The sequence below is a fragment of the Lepidochelys olivacea genome (assembly GCF_965140295.1).
Source record: "Lepidochelys olivacea isolate rLepOli2 genome assembly, chromosome: 7".
Taxonomy (NCBI): Eukaryota; Metazoa; Chordata; order Testudines; family Cheloniidae; genus Lepidochelys; species Lepidochelys olivacea.
The window spans coordinates 46,506,022-46,523,643 of NC_140417.1; the positions used below are offsets into that span (position 1 = coordinate 46,506,022).

The 17,622-nt window shown below is 55.1% G+C and overlaps 1 protein-coding gene across 1 annotated transcript in view; it reads right to left on the minus strand.

Annotated features, from left to right (window-relative positions):
* Positions 1-3,259: 3,259 nt before the first annotated feature.
* Positions 3,260-17,622, minus strand: part of LOC311523841 (semaphorin-3D-like) — a 45,233-nt gene continuing 30,870 nt past the window's right edge. The window contains exons 4-18 of the mRNA XM_084634276.1: positions 17,375-17,437; positions 16,805-16,924; positions 15,963-16,065; positions 14,675-14,803; positions 13,288-13,433; positions 12,717-12,831; positions 12,321-12,390; positions 10,664-10,808; positions 10,323-10,545; positions 9,088-9,176; positions 8,286-8,327; positions 7,630-7,787; positions 7,188-7,252; positions 6,059-6,192; positions 3,260-5,670 (exon numbers count right to left, since the gene is read on the minus strand). Coding sequence (XP_084490402.1) covers positions 5,242-5,670; positions 6,059-6,192; positions 7,188-7,252; positions 7,630-7,787; positions 8,286-8,327; positions 9,088-9,176; positions 10,323-10,545; positions 10,664-10,808; positions 12,321-12,390; positions 12,717-12,831; positions 13,288-13,433; positions 14,675-14,803; positions 15,963-16,065; positions 16,805-16,924; positions 17,375-17,437 — 2,031 coding nt within the window. The 3' untranslated portion in view covers positions 3,260-5,241. The remainder of the gene's footprint in view (positions 5,671-6,058; positions 6,193-7,187; positions 7,253-7,629; positions 7,788-8,285; positions 8,328-9,087; positions 9,177-10,322; positions 10,546-10,663; positions 10,809-12,320; positions 12,391-12,716; positions 12,832-13,287; positions 13,434-14,674; positions 14,804-15,962; positions 16,066-16,804; positions 16,925-17,374; positions 17,438-17,622) is intronic.

Below are 17,622 nucleotides of genomic sequence, written 5' to 3' on the forward strand. Positions count from 1 at the left end.
AGGCCTCTGGCACACCCTCACTTTGGTGGGTAGAATATGGGAATTTTTCTGCTCACAGGATTAGGTGCACCTAGGATTAGTTTAACCAAGCCCTGTAGCCATAGGAACTGGAGACTGATGGATCCTCTGATAGCCATAGGAAATGGACCCCTGTAATTTACTTCCCCAGCCACTGGATGACAGTGTTGTTTCACATGGAATATTTACTTTCTGCAAGCAAGTAGGTTTAAAATTGTGCTTGTTTTGAACACTGGTTTTTGTATTCAGTCAAGAAAGCAAGCAAAACTAATGCTCTTTTTGCATTGTGCAGATTCCTGCATTAAATTGACTCTTGTAAACAGGGACCTTTCTCTGTCCCTGGCAAACTTCTGTCTCCTCCTGTCTATTCGTAGTACATTCAGTGCTTAGAGTGCACATCCTCCATAAACTGCTGGAGACTAATTAGCCCCATAAGTGCCTGGGTTGAACCCCCATCCTGTACCCCAGCCAGCACTCGGTGGGTGGGTCCCTCTCTCCTTCCTGCTCCATCCGGACAAATGCTCAATCCAGACTATCTCCTTCCCCACAGACCCTCCCAGTTTCCATGTGTCATCTCCCAAACGCTAGCTAGTGGTTTAAAGATGAAACCCCATTGATTTGGGGCATCACAACCTTTGGGAGAGATGATCTCATCACCTGGAGTGAAGGAAGGTTTGTGAAGGTGATTTCCTCTGCCCTTAGTTTTCTGTTAGTGCTGAAGAAACCCCCATCACCCAGATGCTGACCACTGAGTTCCACTGGGTGTGCAACATCTTCCAGGAAGGTGCAGCTTCTCGTGCTTCTGAGTACATGAAGTGCAGAGAATGCAGACTGAGACCATGGATCAGAACTGTTTAATGACAGAGACCAGGAATCAGAATTATTTAATGACTTTGGCATAGAAGATCAGAAAGTCCTTTATCTGATGATGTTATAATCTTCAAGAATGTCTTGGAAATTCAGAGGTGGTATTGACAATGGAGACCTCTTTGAATCCTGTTCCACAACACTTTCTTACCTAGGGTATGTCTACGTTACAGCCACTACAGTGGCACAGCTGTGCTGCTGTAGCGCCATAGTATAGGCTCTTCCTGCACGGATGGAAGGGTTTTTCCATTGCTGTAGGTATTCTACCTCTCCAAGAGGGGGAAGCTAGATGGATGAAAGAATCCTTCCATTGACCTACCTGTGTCTTGACTGGGGATTAGGTCGACCTGACTACGGTGTGAAATTTTTCACAGTCCTGAGCAACGTAGCTAGGTGGACCTAAGTTTTAGGTGTAGACCAGGCCCTAGTCTCCTCGTTCCTCTTCCACAACCTTCCGTCTTCCCTCTTTCCCTGATCTCTCCTTTCCAGACTCCTATCTTTTCTCTAGCTGACACATAGATCCTCTCTTTTCTTTCCTGATCCCCTGTGATGGGGCTGTCTCGGTTAAATTTTCTGACTCCAAATGGACTGACCAAAGTAACTTATAGTTCATATTTGTGCTGCAGATAACACTGAGAGTAGAACAGGGGCTCTCCGATAAGCACTTGGACACTAAGGAAGATTCCTGGGCAGAGCACAGAAGCCCTGGCGACTTGTGCAATCCTTGGGTTGTACTTTGGCTGCCCCTTTCAGTCAGTATCTAACTATAATAAGTAGATTTTACTTACTTAGGCTGAACTGTTTAGATGGCAGTTTATGGAGCAGCAGGGATATCAGGGCAAATTCCACTCTGTACTAGTACAAGACACTAAGACAGAATTAGGGGAAGAGGTGACCTCATAACTGTGATGTTTCTGTGAGTTTTCTAGGATGTACCTAATCTCAGTCCAGTCTTGGGCAATGTATTTTCACGCAGTTCTGCAGGATGGAGCATCTCACATTCAGTTCCATTGCCATCTGGGGATGAAGCTGGGTGAAAACTGCCAAACAAGCTTCTCTCAAGCTTTGCTGGGAATGAAAGAATTCACTTTGCTTTCCGGGAACAATCATGTGATTGAATTTCACTAGTGTGAATACTGATGGGAGAGCTCCCTTCACCTTGCACATTTGAATACTTCTGGCGAGCAAATTCAGGTTGGTTTTCCATTGGCATTTGCACCAGTAAGCAGATAAATGTTTGCTAATAACTTCAAATAATTGCTAAATTAGAGAAAATCATGGTCTGTGGACATTCTGCGAAGAGAAAGTGGTAAAATACAGCAACTCCATTCACAATGAATGTGCTTCTCTGCTCTCTCAAGTGAGATCAGGTAGTCCAAATTTGAGGGGAAAGGAGGGTGGGGGGAATTTAGTCCAACTAGGATACACTGGGAATGGCTCCTTGCAAGCTGAAAAGGAAAAGAAACCCATCTGCAAAGGGAGAGGATGTTGTAAGTGGGGGGTGATCAACCAACTGTGTAGGGTGGAGGGAATAGAGGGAAGAAATCCCCATATGCTCCACCCTATTCCCCCTGTACTGAAACAATACCACTAACAGCTGCCCAAAGCTGCACTGTGTCTTGGGTCTTGTATTGTTAGCCATCCAGCTTGCATTCAGAAACTCTCTGGTAGATTTGCTTGTATAGGGGAGCGTGAGCTAATCCTTTGATGTTTGTTTTTTATTTTGTTTTTTCTGTTTTTAATACCGCCTTAGTTTGTGGCCTGTCTTTTGTGATCAGAAAGAGGAGTTACTGTAGCAGGGTGGGTCGGTTGGCCGGCTGCACACATGTGCTTCCCTCTTCTCTCTGTCTAATGGAGCGTGCTCACTGATCTCCCAGAACAGAGACTTTGAACAATTTGTTGTTTATATGATGTATTTATTTTTACTTGTGTTTCATGTCATTTTTTAAAAAATCAATAAATTGTAAGTTGGTATAACTGCCGATTGGCTCTCTCTCTCTCCTTTTTTTTTTTTGGTAAAATAAACTTCAAAATTAAAAAAAACAACAGCGACTGTTGTCTAAAATGACTTTGGTTTGGATTTGCATGTTCACAAATTATTGCATGTATGTGCTGATGGAGCCAGGGAGCTGGGAAGAGGTTTAGTGAGTTTGATTGTTCTGGAGTTAGAGAGACAAAGCCTGGTGCATTTAGGATGTCAGGCCTCTGATTCAGTAACGCACATAGGCATGTGCTTAACTCCCATTGAATTCAATGGGACTTAATTTCAAGCATGTGCTTTGCTGAATTGGGGCTGTGGTAAATTTCACTTTGATCGGTGATACGTGAAAATGGATAGTTCTCAAAGTATGCACAATCCCAACAGAATCACGCCTCTTTTCAGCAAATGTTTAATATCCTCGGGCTGCTGTGAGGACTTTTGGTATTAACACTCCATTATTTTGTACAAGTAAGAGGGCAGAATACTTACTGCAAGGGATTTATTCCCTTTGTTACTGTGAATCAGTCATGCTTTTATGTACTTGCTCCCAGCGTGAGGGCAATGAGAGCAAAGCTGCAGGGAGGGGACTCCAGCATAGACCTGTTCTGCACCCCTGTCCCAACTACCTTGATTTTCCTCTGAATTAATTAGTTCTGGCGTGCGCCCTCAGAGCCCTTTCATCCTAAGGCAGACATGCCACATAGTCCTCCACCTTCATATCAACAAGTTCCTGACGAACCCCGCACCGTGAACAATTGAACCTAACACTCATTCTCAAGGCCCCTATAGCCTCATTCAAATGGATGGCTAGACATCATATTTCCTTCCAAAACCCAGTATGTCCTTCCCCTGCCCGTTAGCAAACTCCAGGCCCTTTCCCTTAAGGAACCTTTCTCCACTTTTCCTTGAGGGATTAGACTCAAATCTTATTCTGATAGTCAACTCAGCTCTGCCTTTTACACGAACCAGTGTAATTCCCCGTGTGCCTTTCGTCCCAAGCCTCAGCTATGCCAACTCCATGTGGTGGATGTTCACAAGGTCCTAAAATTCTGCCTCAGAAGAAAGGAGTGGAAGGGGTAACTATTGTCTGCCCTGCCCTTGAGGGGCTCAGAAAGGTCTTAAGGCACAGATTAGTTCAGATAGGCTCCAAGCCTGGCCAACAAAGCTGTGTATATTAATGTCCCAGCACACGATACCAGAAAATTGTTGTGCTCCTGGGATGGGGCCAGTTATAGCTTGTTCCCACTTTTATACCATGCTGCAGGTTTAATATCCTTTTGTCAGCAAGAGACAGCCTGGAGCCTGCCTGCAGGGTATAATGGCCTTGTCATGGCTTCACATCATCTGTCGCTGCCTCCATCATGGTAAATGGCCTGTTGGATGGGTGTCCCCACATGTATGTCGTTTGGTTTTCTCCCGGGTTGGAGGATCCCAGCGCGGGAACACTCCCTGATTAATGCTATGCCGCTCTGGTACCCAAGACTAACATCTGCCTTTTGAGTTCCCAGCATTGGTACCATTCTGCAAGGAGAGTTATTCCAGCTGCCTCGGTCTCACAAGAGCAGTGCAGCACTGCAGAAGGTTTCTCCAACAAGACCAGATGGCTTGGAAGGGAGAAAATATAACTAGTTAAACATTGCAGTGAGGGAGGTAATTATGGTTGTTCCCATTTTGCCCCACGCCAAATACTGAGTCAGTAGCAGTGCTGGGACCAAAACTCCAAACTCCTCCCTCCTCAAGCTTGTGCCCTATCCCCTAGCCCATGTGTCATCCTCCCTAACTGACTTGCAGTGCTTGCCTGAAGGGGTGGGGGGGGCTCTGTGCTCCACCAGGGCGGAGGGAGAAGTGTATTACTGAGGCCGGATATCAATTCCCCATAACAAGGGAGACTGGTAAGAAACATGGGTTTCCCTTCTGTTTAATTTCCAGTATTTATCAATAATAAGAGGCATAATAAGAAAATGACAGAAGGAAAATGCAGAGAATAAATATTTCATGGTATGTAAATAGTTTAAAGTCCTCGCGTCACATCAGTCTGTGTCAGCCGGCCTAGTAACCAGACTGTTTGCTCCAGGCCGTGGCTGCAAAGTCCCTGGTTTAGCACCTCCTGGACTTAGCAGCCCCATTCGTCTGGGGGTGTCTGAGAGCATCTGCACTGGCCGCTGGCCTGCTCCAGGAGATGGCAAGGGGCAGTGTCACGGCTGAGGTAGTACATGACGAGTCTGTGGGCCTCTCAGCAGGCAGAGCTTGGCAGCAGCTGAGCTGAGCTGACACCTGTGTGCAGGGCTGTGCATGCAGAATGGCTCTGGAGACGTGGCCGGCTAATGGAGACTGTTCAGTGACCTGCTCCCCCTGCAGAGGGCACTGTGCGGAGCTCAGACTAGTCTCAGCCCAGCTCTGGCTGGCTTCAGGGGGTTGGGATGCCTCCGCGCTCGGCCTTTCTTGCTCTCCAAGGAATGCTGCTGCCACTTGGGGTTCCAGGCCTTTTGCCGCTGCCTCTCCTGGTGCCAGAGCGCATTGCAGTACTCGTCCAAGCTGGGGCCGGGTGCCCCCAGGGTCTGCGGGTAGCCCTTGTACTGGAGCTGCATGGGCACGGCGCTCAGGTGGCTGCCTCCCTCCTCTGCCCCCTTGCTCCGTTTGGCCCCCATGGCCTCGTGGCCAATGACACGAAGGCTGTAGTGCGTGAGGGGGCGGGAGAAGGCACGCTCCATTGCCTGGCACTGATAGATCCCGGCATCCTCTCTCGCCAGTTGGCGGATCAGGAGCCCTTGCTCCAGGGTGGAGAAGCGGTCACCGGTCCTCACCTGCGGCAGACACAGGGAGGGGCCAAAGCAGAGCTCCCTGAGATGCTACCCAGGGGTTGTTGGGAGGGAGCCAGGGCTGCAGCTTGCGACGTGCTCTGCTCGTCAGTCGGGGGCGGTGGCATTGCCCGTGTGGGGACTGTGCCAGCTGAGCTGCTTGTGCACTGGGCCGCGCTCAGGCCTGGGCAGCACCCCCTCCCCCCCGCTGCCCTACCCCCTCTGAGGGACTGGGGAGGGGCAGAGACTTGAGCTGCGTCCCCCCCTCTGAGGGACCAGGGTGGAGCAGGGAGGCCTGGGCAGTGTCTCTTCATCGCCATGCCCCCTCCGGGGCAGAGCATGGGAGCCTGGCCATACCACTCCCCACGATTTAGCTTTTCCCTTCCCCAAGTACCTCGTCCAGGGCTGCCTCCTTGCTGCGCTGCACGAGCCATCGAATGGCAGTCTGGGGAGAGCGTGCCAGGCACTCGAGGAAGGTAGAGTTGTTCTCCACACCAAATATCAGCTTCTCCTCAGCTGCAGTGACCCCTGCAAGAACATGTGAATGTGGGGGGAGCAGAGCCCTGGGGCCTGGTGCATCGAGTCTCTCCATGCCCTGAACCAGCACCCCCTCTTCCCCAGCTCTCTAAACCAGCCCCACAACCCTTGCTGCTCTAATCCCCTGGAGCAGCCCTGCCCTGACCCCACCTGCTCCAATAGCCCCACACACCTGCTGAGAGAGTCCCACGTTCCGGCTGGGCCATCTCTGGCTAGAGCACTTGGGGGCAGGAGGGCAGGAATGTAATTGGCAACAATACAACCACCTTTTGCTGCACGAAAAGGGGCCTGGGGGGGTGTGCGAGGTGACTTGCTCTACCTCGTCTTTGCACACACGCAGCTGGCTGTGCCCAGAACACAGGCGGAGGACATGCTGTTTGCAGAGCCATGTAAATCCCGGCTTTCCCGGCCTGGCATGCTGGGGAGTGACTGGAAGGGGGACAGCGTTTATGGAAATGGAGCTGGCCATCCCAAGATACTTTCCTCTGCTCACTGTTTGCTGGTTAATTACTCGGCCGCACCCAGCCCCATGTCAACGGCCGCCTGTCACTAGATTTGCTCACACGCTGTGCCCTGGACCTGAGCTGGGTTCAGTTTTGCAGGCAACACTTCCTGGGGAAGTGCGTTGTCCAATGTGACTGTACAAGCCTGGGGGTAGCTATCCCCAGCAGCCACGCAGGAGCGCCGTCTCTGTACGTTGCTGCCAGCATGGGGGGGGCCCTTCCCGGCGCTGTCAGCACCCCAATGCTCAGCTCACCGCGCGGTGCCGTGGTACAGCGTGCAGATGCACCATGATGTGGCATTGGTGCAATGTCTCCATCATGGGGTGGGATTGCCCCACCCATGGCCAGTCCTGCTGGAGGCACCCGAGGCTGGCTGGGGCTTCTGCCTCACCCCCACCTGCTCCCTCCTCCATGGCAGAGAGCAGCCCACGCTAGGCAGCATGCAGCCTGTGGGAGAAGGGTGCCGCAGTGGCTGATTCTCACCCGCTGTGGTGTCCTGGCACTGACTGACCGGGTCGGCCTTCAGCGCATCCTGGCAGCGTGCTCGCCTGTGTGGAGTGCAATGAGATAACACACTCAGTGAGCTAGGTGCCTACTGCAGGGCGTGCGTCAAATGGAGATTTATTGGTGGGGCTGTGTGGGGCCCAGGACTGGAATAGCAGGAGGATGCAGGTCTGGAAGGAGAGGCATCGGCAGGTGTGTGTCTGGAAGGCCCCGGACAAGAACAGGCAGGGGCTGCTGCGGTTCTGGATTGTTGACTGTGAGAAGCCAGGGCAATGTCTGGTACGGTGGGTGGTGTCCATGGCTGCTGGGGAGCGGCTCCAGACTGCAGGGTGTGTAACTAGCCCTGAATTCCCCCTTCCCATCTCCAAGCAAACAGCCAGGGACGGTGGACACTGTGTGAAGGGAACAGGGCAGGGCTCACCTCTTCTCAGTCAGCTGGTAGGGGCTGCAGCCCTTGCCGTCCCAGGTGCAGTAGGGGTCTCTGGCCAGGCAGCAGTCAGCGCAGTCTTTGCCGTAGAGCTCGCAGCGGTACAGGGAGAGCTGGACAAGCCCATGGGTGCTGCTCACAAACAGCTCCTGCTGCTCATGGAACCAGAATGGCTGTCAGCACCCCTGGCTCCCCTTCCATAGAGGAGTGGCACGCAGCAGCCTGGGAGCAGGGCTGGACCCACACCTCAGTTCCTAGCTAGTGAAGGAACCAGCTATTCTATATCTATTCTTCATGGATTAGTGCAGGGAGTAGGCACCTGACTCATATTGGGGCACTTTGACACACATGGACTCGGGCAATGCCACTCCTGGCACCATGCAATGGGGCACCTGACCCAGCTGGAACTGGGCAGCACTGCACCTGGTGCCATGCAATGGGGGGCCTGACCCTGACAGCTGGAAACGGCCAGCGCCATGCCTGGCACCTGGTGCCCTGGAGTGGGGGATCCTGTCCCACACAGCTGCAGCATGTGAATGTCTGCATTAGTGTGTGGTTCCTGGCTGGAGAGCCTGGGAGTCGCATCCTTGTCTTATGGTGTGACTGGGCCCTGCATAGGGCTTTGTGAATGGTCATTAATGAGGCCTTACCCGCTTTGGTGAGAACTGCATGTCCAGGATGGGAGATGGCACCTAGAGGAGAAAGGACCGCACTGGAGCTTGGGTAGATCTTTGCCCAACTTCCTAGCTGAGTTCAGCCACCGCAGCCCCAGATGGTCCAGTGCTGGATCCCTCACGTCCGCCCTGCTTTGCCAGTGCACCTCCAGCCTGATGTACCCTAGCCCCTGCTATTCTAGGATCAGCCCTGTGCTTGAATGGGTTAAATTCCAGCAGGAAATAGACAAGAGGTCAGGATCCAGCGCCAGGTTCTGACCCAGGCTCTGTGTGATCCTGGGAAACTCACTGACGCTACCCTGTGCCTCAGTTTCCTGTCTGTGCAATGGGGGTAACAGCACTGCCTCTGACTGAGGGTGAGGCCCTCTGAGACTACAGCGCTGAGGCTCTGAGCCTCCGGGTGGAGGGGCCGGGGTGCAGCCTCCAGGATGTGGTCACCCCACACCCTTGGCTATTTGTGGCACGGCTCTGCATGAGCTCTGCCCATGGCTGCTGCAACTGAGGGCTGGGACAGGAAAGAGCAAGGGCCTGGCTGGCCCTGAGGGAGGAGCAGCTCTCAGCCACAGCAGCCAGGCTGGGAGAGGCTGCTGGCCCCGCCAGACACTCCCCCAGTGCAGACCCCAGCTGCAGAGGAAGCTGCACTGTTGCAGCCACTTTCAATGGCCACGAACAAGCATCCCAGGTCCTGCAGCTGAGGCCTCTAGAGGAATCAGTTCCCCCAGGAGCCAGTCTAGCCCCTCAGGGCAATCAGAGAACCCAAAGGGGGTGGGATGGGTACCTTAGAGACACTGATTTCCTCCAGGCTGATCTCCTCGCTGTCCTGGCCTCTCCCGCCGGTGAGCCCCACCTTCAGCACTTTGCCTTCGTCTGGGGAAGCAACCGTGGAGCCATCACAATCCCACTAGACCCAGTGAGAGCCCCCTCAGGAAGTGCTCGAGGGGGAGGTGCCGCAGCTATCAGCTGCTACGGAGCTTCTTTCCTTCCCTGAGCTAGTAATGATCTCTCCAGCCAGGGAGGAGATCATTACTAGCTCAGGGCCAGGGAGGAGATCATTACTAGCTCAGGGAAGGATAATTATTAAGAGTCCTCCCCAAGCAGGGGGGACTTTTTCCAAGCCAGCACATGTACTTTGTCTTCTCCTTTCGGATTCAGCAGGAGAAGAGATCAGACTTGACTTCTGAGCAAGCCAAAGCTGACCTGCCAGGACCAGCCCTGTGAGAAGTGGGTTTTGCTAGCCGCCTGCCCTTTCATCCCTCCTCCTCATTGTCCCGTCTCCTCAGAGCCATCAGTGCCAGGAGACCGAGTCAGAGACCTGCTAAGTGTAGCAAGGGAGACAGAAGCCAGACTGCACCAAGGCCTGGCCTTTACCCAGTTCTCTTCTTGGTAAGAGGCTGCATCGTGACTATCTGCAGCTTGCTGGCAGATCCCACTCCTGGGGGCTGCCGACGGGGCATGGAGGAAGCACCTGCAGTATTTGCTAGCCCTGAACATCTGCAAACTCCCCCATAGCCACCTACAGAGCTCAAGGTCAGGCCCCAGTGAGGATGGAGTGGGAAGTGAGTGATGCCCTCTAGTGGCTACTCTAGATATGATAATTGACCTGCTCTGGGGTGGGCCTTGTGCTTTTGAAGCTGAAGGGTCCAGCTTCTGGTTACCTGTGTATGTACCAGTGATATATATACACAGCTAGCTCTCTGGGGGCAGGGACGCTCATGTTCATCTGTACACATCATTAGCACCACAGGACAGGGAGTCACTGTCCCCAGGGCATGGCTGAGGTATGCTGGCTGCTCAGTCTGAGAGTCCCACGGACTGGCGCAGAGAGAGGACAGGACCCTGCTAGGGTGGGGCTGAGGAGCTAATACAGCTCAGTGGGGCAGGCTGGTGTGTGGGCAGAGTGGGGGGTTTTCACTGGTGCCGGCAGGGGCGGGACATGCTCTCACCAGTGGCAGTCCAGCAGGAGAGGGGAAAAGGTACATTCAGAGCTGGCGGTAAAGATCCCAGAGCCTCTACCTGTTCCAAGGAAGAGAATGTCATAGTGCCCAGACTCTGTCTCCACCCTGTCCACCAGCAGCTGCCGGAGCCGATAGGGCACGTTGGCCCTCACCAGGATGGGCTTCCGGCCAAGGGGGTACACGGGGCTCCACATCAGCTGGTGGTTGCGCATGAAGCTTATCAGGTCATCAGGGAAGTCCTTGGTGGAGTGGAAAAGAGGGTCGTACGTTTCGCTGGGGCACTGGGGGAGAGATGGAAACAGAGGAGGGAATTTAAAGCACAGAGTGACCCAACCCCTTCCCCTGCCGTCACCAACCTCTCAGCCCCGCCCCCCACCCCGCCCTGTGTCCCACACTCACTGTCCCTGGGCGGGGGTAGGGGATCCGGCCCTTGTACTCCACCCAGTGGTAGTCAGCTCCTTCCTTGTGTGCAAAGGGCCCGCTGAAAGCAGCTCGTACAGCAGCCATGGAGTAGACACACACGGCAGAGCCGCTGAAGATCCCGCTGCCAGAGAGGAGACAGACCGGCCTGAGCATCGGACTCTAATGTGGCCGCCATGGGAGCCAGCGCGAGAGGCCTGGTCTGTGTGCAACACTGCTGTGGTTTAACCAACTCAGGGCTCAGACCGGGCAGCCCCTTTCTGCAGCTTCAGTGGGGTCCATTGCCTGAGCTTCCCTCCGTTCCTGCCAGCTTCTGCCAGCAGTGCTCTGAAGCCGCAGAGAGAACACTAAGCTGCAGGGAGAGGTAGATATGATGGAGGGTAGGGATAGGGTCCAGAGTGACCTAGACAAATTGGAGGATTGGGCCAAAAGAAATCTGATGAGGTTCAACAAGGACAAGTGTACAGTCCTGCACTGAGGAAGGAAGAATCCCATGCACCGCTACAGGCTGGGGACCGACGGGCTAAGCAGCAGTTCTGCAGAAAAGGACCTGGGGATTACAGTGGACGAGAAGCTGGATGTGAGTCAGCAGTGTGCCCTTGTTGCCAAGAAGACCAACGGCATTTTGGGCTGTATTAGTAGGAGCATTGTCAGCAGGTTGAGGGAAGTGATTATTTTCCTCTATTCGGCACTGGTGAGGAGTATTGCGTAATACCTGGAGTATTGCGTCCAATTTTGGGCCCCCCACTACAGAAAGAATGTGGACAAATTGGAGGGAGTTCAGCGGAGGGCAACGAAAATGATTAGGGGGCTGAGGGAACTGGGGTTATTTAGTCTGCAGAAGAGAAGAGCGTGGGGGGAGGGGGGAGGTTGATAGCAGCTTTCAACTACCTGAAGGGGGTTCCAAAGAGGATGGAGCTCGGCTGTTCTCAGTGGTAGCAGATGACAGAACAAGGAGTAATGGTCTCAAGTTGCAGTGGGGGAGGTTTAGGTTGGATATTAGGAAACACTATTTCACTAGGAGGGTGGTGAAGCACTGGAATGGGTTACCTAGGGAGGTGGTGGAATCTCCATCCTTAGAGATTTTTAAGGTCAGGCTTGACACAGCCCTGGCTGGGATGATTTAGTTGGGGATTGGTCCTGCTTTGAGCAGGGGGTTGGACTAGATGACCTCCTGAGATCCCTTCCAACCCTGAGATTCTATGATTCTATGATCCACCAGCACTAATTGGTACAGCTGGTGTTGAGCCACCCAGCCTAGGGCTAGAGAGCTGCTGCTTGCACGGGAGAGGCTGACGTCCATTTACCACTGACCCACCAGTCACTGCCCTGCGATCCTCGGGAGACCAGCGCTAGCTAATGGGGGCAGGCAGGGAGGGGCTGGCACGGTCCCAGGGGAGCGGGATTGGCTAGGAGGCTCTGCAGTGGGGTCTGTTTTTGCCGTGGGCTTCGTGCATCCTCCCACAGAGACCTTGTGTCCCTCTTCTCCCCTGCCCCGCCCCGGCGCTTGGCTAGTAACAGCCTCCACGCTGTCCGGCCACTGGTCTCACTGCGTTTGTGCGAGAGCCTCGTCCCCTGCTGCTCCCTTTGCTCTGCTCTTCCCTCCTCTCCCCTCGGCCTACCCGCTCACACTGACCTGGAGACCGTGAAGAGGCCAAAGATGAGAGGGCTCTGTGGGTCCCGGGTGCGGAGGAGGAAGACATCCTCTGCAATGACAGCGGGTGAGGAGTCCTGAGCACACGCTCTCAGGGACCCAGCTCTGGGCCCAGGGAGCAGGGTGAGGGGCTTTCATCAGGTGACCTTTGCCCCCTCCCCTCTCCCACGCCAGTGACTGTGCCCCACTCGCTCTGGTGAAGGAGCAAGCAGCAGCCGGCACCCTTCAGTCGGCAGCCAGGGCTGCTGTGGTGATGCAAGGTGCTCGGAGTCCCTGCTACGGCTCAGTGGGTCGCCTCTGGGACGATCCCAGCCCAAATGACCATGCCGTGGGCCCTGAGGAATGGCGGCCCTAGGCAGGCCCGCGCGCCCCACTCACCGAGCTGGTCGAAGTGTGTCTCGCTGGCCTGGGGGCCTGGGATGGAGCAGACCAGCCGGGCCTTGAGGAACGTGCTCCAGCGATTGATCAGGCTGCGCTTCCCGCCGACGTCGTTCTGCCAGCCACAAACCCACCGCTCAGAGGACGCTTGCGATGCCCCCCCCCCCTCGCTCCCTCTAGTGTTAACCCTCCATGCCCGCTCCCTGCCCCAGGTCACCTCCCCCTCCGGCATTGTTAACCTTGACATGCCCACAACTCAGGGAGGGTGGGATGGGCGATTACCCCACTCTCCCCAGCCCAGCGTCTCAGCTTCACAAAGCAAGGCAGGGGACATGACTTGCCCAATCAGTGGCAGAGCGGGCAACAAAGCAAAACAAAACCCAGGTCTCTTTACTCCCAATCCCTTCTCTAACCACTTCCATCCCTCTCCCCAAAGGCCAGTGCTGAGCCCAAGGAGCCCTGCCAAAAGGAGAGAGAAACAAGCCCTCGTTTCCCAGTAGGACAGTGCCATGCCCCTCCCCTGCCACTTGGTAGTGCTCCGCAGCCGTGCCCTGATCCTGGGGTGGCTGACCTTGCAGACGCGCGCCACCCGGGCATGGATGCGCCGCTTCTCCCACTGGCCGGCTTCCAGGGCTGTCTCCCGGAGGAAGACGTACACCTTGTCATCGTGGGCGTTGTGGGTGTCGGGAATCACGTAGGCACCGATGAACACGGGCTCTGGGAGAAGGGAAAGTTCGGCAGCCAATGGCACCATGCCAGCAGGTTGACCCATACCCATACCCTCTGGCCATGTCCCCTTTTCCTCTGACAGACTTGGCTCTGCTCTGGCTTTAAATGATGCAATGGTCTCAATGGCACCTGGCTCTGAAATTCCCTGCTGGGCTTTGGAGCTGGGGCTCTGATCCAGACCCGTCTAAGCTTTACTAAAGTGAAGGGAGATGCTGGAACCAAGGAGCACCCCAGCAAACAAAGAGGGGAGTGGGAATACCGTTAGCTTCCCATCGCATTCATTTTTGCTGCCATGTGATAAGATCCTTACACACGTGGAGCCATTGCTTGTTCTGACCGTAGTGCTCTGGATTTCAGCAAGACGTCACGCAGGGCGAGGGTGTTGCTCAAACCAAGCTATGCTGGCAGTATCTCACCTTTGCACTTGTCCTCCCCAGTGGGACTGGCATTCGGCACTACCCACTCAGACCATCTCAGTTTTCTTCCTGACAAGATCATTGTGGCCTGAGGTTTGATCCAAAATGCTCTGTGGGTTTTTGATAGTCTCACAAAACTTCCCTTGAACAATGCAGGTGTGATGGCTGAGAAATTGGGCCTCTAGGGCCAACAGTCTGAGCTGCTTCCACTTGAGCTAATGTTCCCTAGCTGGGCCTGCAGCTGACTTGTCCCCTCTGTGGATGGGGCACAGAGGAGCCCTGTCACACACCCACAGAGCAGTGGGTTACGCAAGCCGATCTCACTCGGGGCTGGGTTTCAGCAGCACCTTCCATCTTTGTGGGCCGGAGATCTGAAGAACGTCAGAGTGAATCTAGGCTGAGTTACTCACCAAAGGGAGCTTGTGCCCTGTAGTGAGTCTGGGGCTTTGGCCCAAAGGCAGCTGGAGCTGCTTGGCATGTAGTTGTCCTGTTCTACCCGGGTCTTTCCTCTGTCATGTGGGGGCACCTCCCCGCCCTTCTCCCTGCAGCTCCTGAGGGCTGAGACTGGCGGGGGATGGGAGGGGACAGCAGCAGAAGGGGTAGTTTGAAGTGCTCGAACAGAGGCCTGTGCCCAAGTGACAGTAGGGGGTCTGGGCCTCTTAAAGCAGCAGGGAGAGAAAACCAAGCCCCTGCTCCCCTGCAGCAGCACCGGAAATGTGGCACCTGCATCTCTTCCCCAGCAGTGCTAAGTCCATTATGTTGCCGGGTAGGACGGCCCCCCCAGCCAGGCTATATCCCAGCCCCACATTGTACCGTTTAGCCAGTGATCTTGGTTCTGTTCTGTCCGGATGTAGTTCTGGGCAGCCTTGTGAACTCGGGTCCGGAAGAAGGCGGCGCTGCTGCCCATGAAGTCGCTGGAGGTGCCCGAATACAGCTCCCCGTCTGAGCTCAGAGAGGCAAGCATGGGTTAGCAGAGCCGGCGGGTGCTTTGACTTAGCCAGCTCCTCCCTCAGTCCCACCCCGGGGGAAGGAGGCACAGACCAGGTTACGGGGCACTGTGCCATGGGTCAGCCTCACCCGAGGAGCTATGAGCTGACCGCGACAAGGTAACGGCAGATTTCCTTGCAGGGGCTTGAATAAAAACTAGAATCACAGCCCCCGAACGAGGGTCGGTTTTTCTCCAGGCGGCCTGTGCATTCCCGGCTCAGGAGCGAGTCTCAAAGGGGGCCAAGGTTGCTGCGGATCTGCCGCCTTCCCCTGTGAATGCTTTGCGAATTGAAGGCAGGCTGTGCAAGGTAGTCGCTGGGGAGGGAGATTGAGGCGCTCTGAGGGTATGACTACGCTGCGGCTGAAGGCGTAATTCCCAGCGTGGGGAGAGGTACATGTGCCGGCTCTGACGAGCTACTGTGGGTGGCCATGGAGCCAGGGGCAGCATCTTGGACTGGCTGGCTGAGTACGGTAACCCCAGGTAAATACTCCACTCCACGCAATGAGGGCTGGAAATTCTCCGGCATTAAAACAAGAACGAACACCTAACGAACCAACAGCTTAGCAATAACTAAATACAGGGCAGATGAAACCAATTCCCTTCATCGCTCGGCAGGGAATGCCAATTTCCTTACCTACCACCCTGGGCCAGGAGAGGGTCTTATTACAGCCTCCTCCTGCACAATCTAGTGCCTCTATCACGCTCCAGAACCAAGATTGGCAGCCTTCAGCTGCTGTCGGACAGATGGGCCTTCCACTCTTAGATCTAGCTAGTCACAAGCTTGGGCAGCTTGTAGTTCCAACCCCAGATCAGCTGTGCCAGGTAAGTAGCTCGGCTGTAATGACGCTGTGCAGCCAGTCACTCCTTGCCTAGTCCCTGTCAGCGCTAACATCCTGCCTTGGCCTTTCACACCTGCCTGGGAATCTGGCTGAGCTCCCCCGTGAAAGGGAGCTTGCAGGTTCCACTCTGGCAGAAACCACAGCTGAATTCGGGATGTGGGTTAGGAATCATTGGCAGGGGATGGAGCTGATTGTCTAACCCTTCTTCATTTCTAATGCGCCTATCACCACAGTATCTAGGCCCCTCTTCCTGCCCCCCCCCAATTCCTCTTACCTATGAGTAGCCCAGTGAAAGGTTCGTGGGGGCTGAATGGACACTTGCCTCTCCCAGATTCCACAGAGTTGGCCACCAGCTGTATCGGGGAGCCCCCCGGCTCCTGCAGGGGTTAAAGGGGAGATTTTGGCCCAGGCAGAGGCTGGGAGTGAACTGATCTGAGCGGCTTTGGGGCAGTCCTGCCAGATTTCAAAGTCCACGTTGTGTCAGATGCACTTGCTTGTATGCTGGGGTCTGAGCCATGTTGGGCCTGCTTGGCCGGCCACTGCCAAGTTAGCAGCACTTAGTATGGATCGGATGGGTGTGTTCACGGGGCCGGGGGCAGAAGCAGACATGGTCCCTGTTCCCTAAGAGCTCATAATACAGGGAAGGTCTTGGGGGTATGATCAGGCAGGGATGCTGCTGGGCACCAACCCAAGCTGGCCAAGTTAAGCTCATCTGGTCAGAGACTAAGGGCCTGGCCTGGGTCGCTCAGCTGCTGTTGGCCTGGGAGCAGCTGATGTCTGGAGAGGATTGACCCTTGCGAGGGGTGTGTGTGCCCCAGGGTCCCGCTGCAGGAATGCCTCCCTCCTGCTGCTGGGGGAGAAAGGGGAGTGAGCACCCTCTCCTAGGCCCCTTCATGCTGCCCCCCTCCTGAGGTCCTTCATGCCACCTGCACAAAACGTGCTACCAGGTTCCTTGAGCTAGGTGCGCCCCTTCCCTGCAATTCCTCATGGCCCACCAGAGAGGAGAGAGTGGGTACCCTGGGATTCATCATGGAGCCCAGTGGGGATGAAGGCACACCCTGGGATCTTCTCACTGCCCTTGGCCCAGGCAAATTCACCCTCCAGGGTCTCTCTCACCTGTGCCCTGGATCCGAGCTGGACGAAGGCGCAGATGGGCTGGTAGGAGCCAGTCCCACAGGCAAACACATGGCTCCTGTTGAACGGCTGGAGAAGCCGGATGAAATTGGCACATTCTGTCTGCTCGGGAAGAAAAGGTTCCTTCAAACGCCAGCACCATTGCCCTGGGCCTTTGTGCTCCAGATCCTGCCCCTGGAGCCCCCTCACCTCTTCTAACACTGGTCTCCAGCATGTCCCCTCCCCAGGGCACGGGAACGCCCTGGTGCCATTTGCTGTACACTTCCCCATAGGTCTGCTGATGCCCAGAAGAGTGGGCGATGTCTGGCTAACACTAGCCATGGGGACAAGGCCAGTGGCCTGGTGGCCCCGCCCAAAGCTGTATGCTTACTGTCCCCATTGTTAAAGGTTACATTGGGTCTAAGGGAGCTGTGCCGGCAGCCTGAGCTCCCGCTGGCTGCAGATCCATGAGCCTCCTGCTCTCGGCAGGGTGGACTCACGTGGGTCAGGCAGATTCCTGCCTGGGCCTTGGCTCACTGAGCTTTGAACAAGGATGTTGGGGTCCTGCTTTACCTCTGCGTTCTTCCCAGCAAGCCGGCAGCGCTCTGCCTGCTCCTTGCGGGCTGGCCAGAAAACCTGCAAGAGAAAGCACCGGCCTGGGAGCGTTGCTCCAGCCTCCTCTCTCCTCCTCCGTGGTCCTGCACCAGTCGGGCTGCGCAAAGGGGGCTGGAGCTGCTCCCCAAGAGTGCTTCATGCTCCATCCTGCTTCCCTGACGTGTGCTAAGCAAGGGCAGGTGCGTGTCAGTACACACAATCACAGC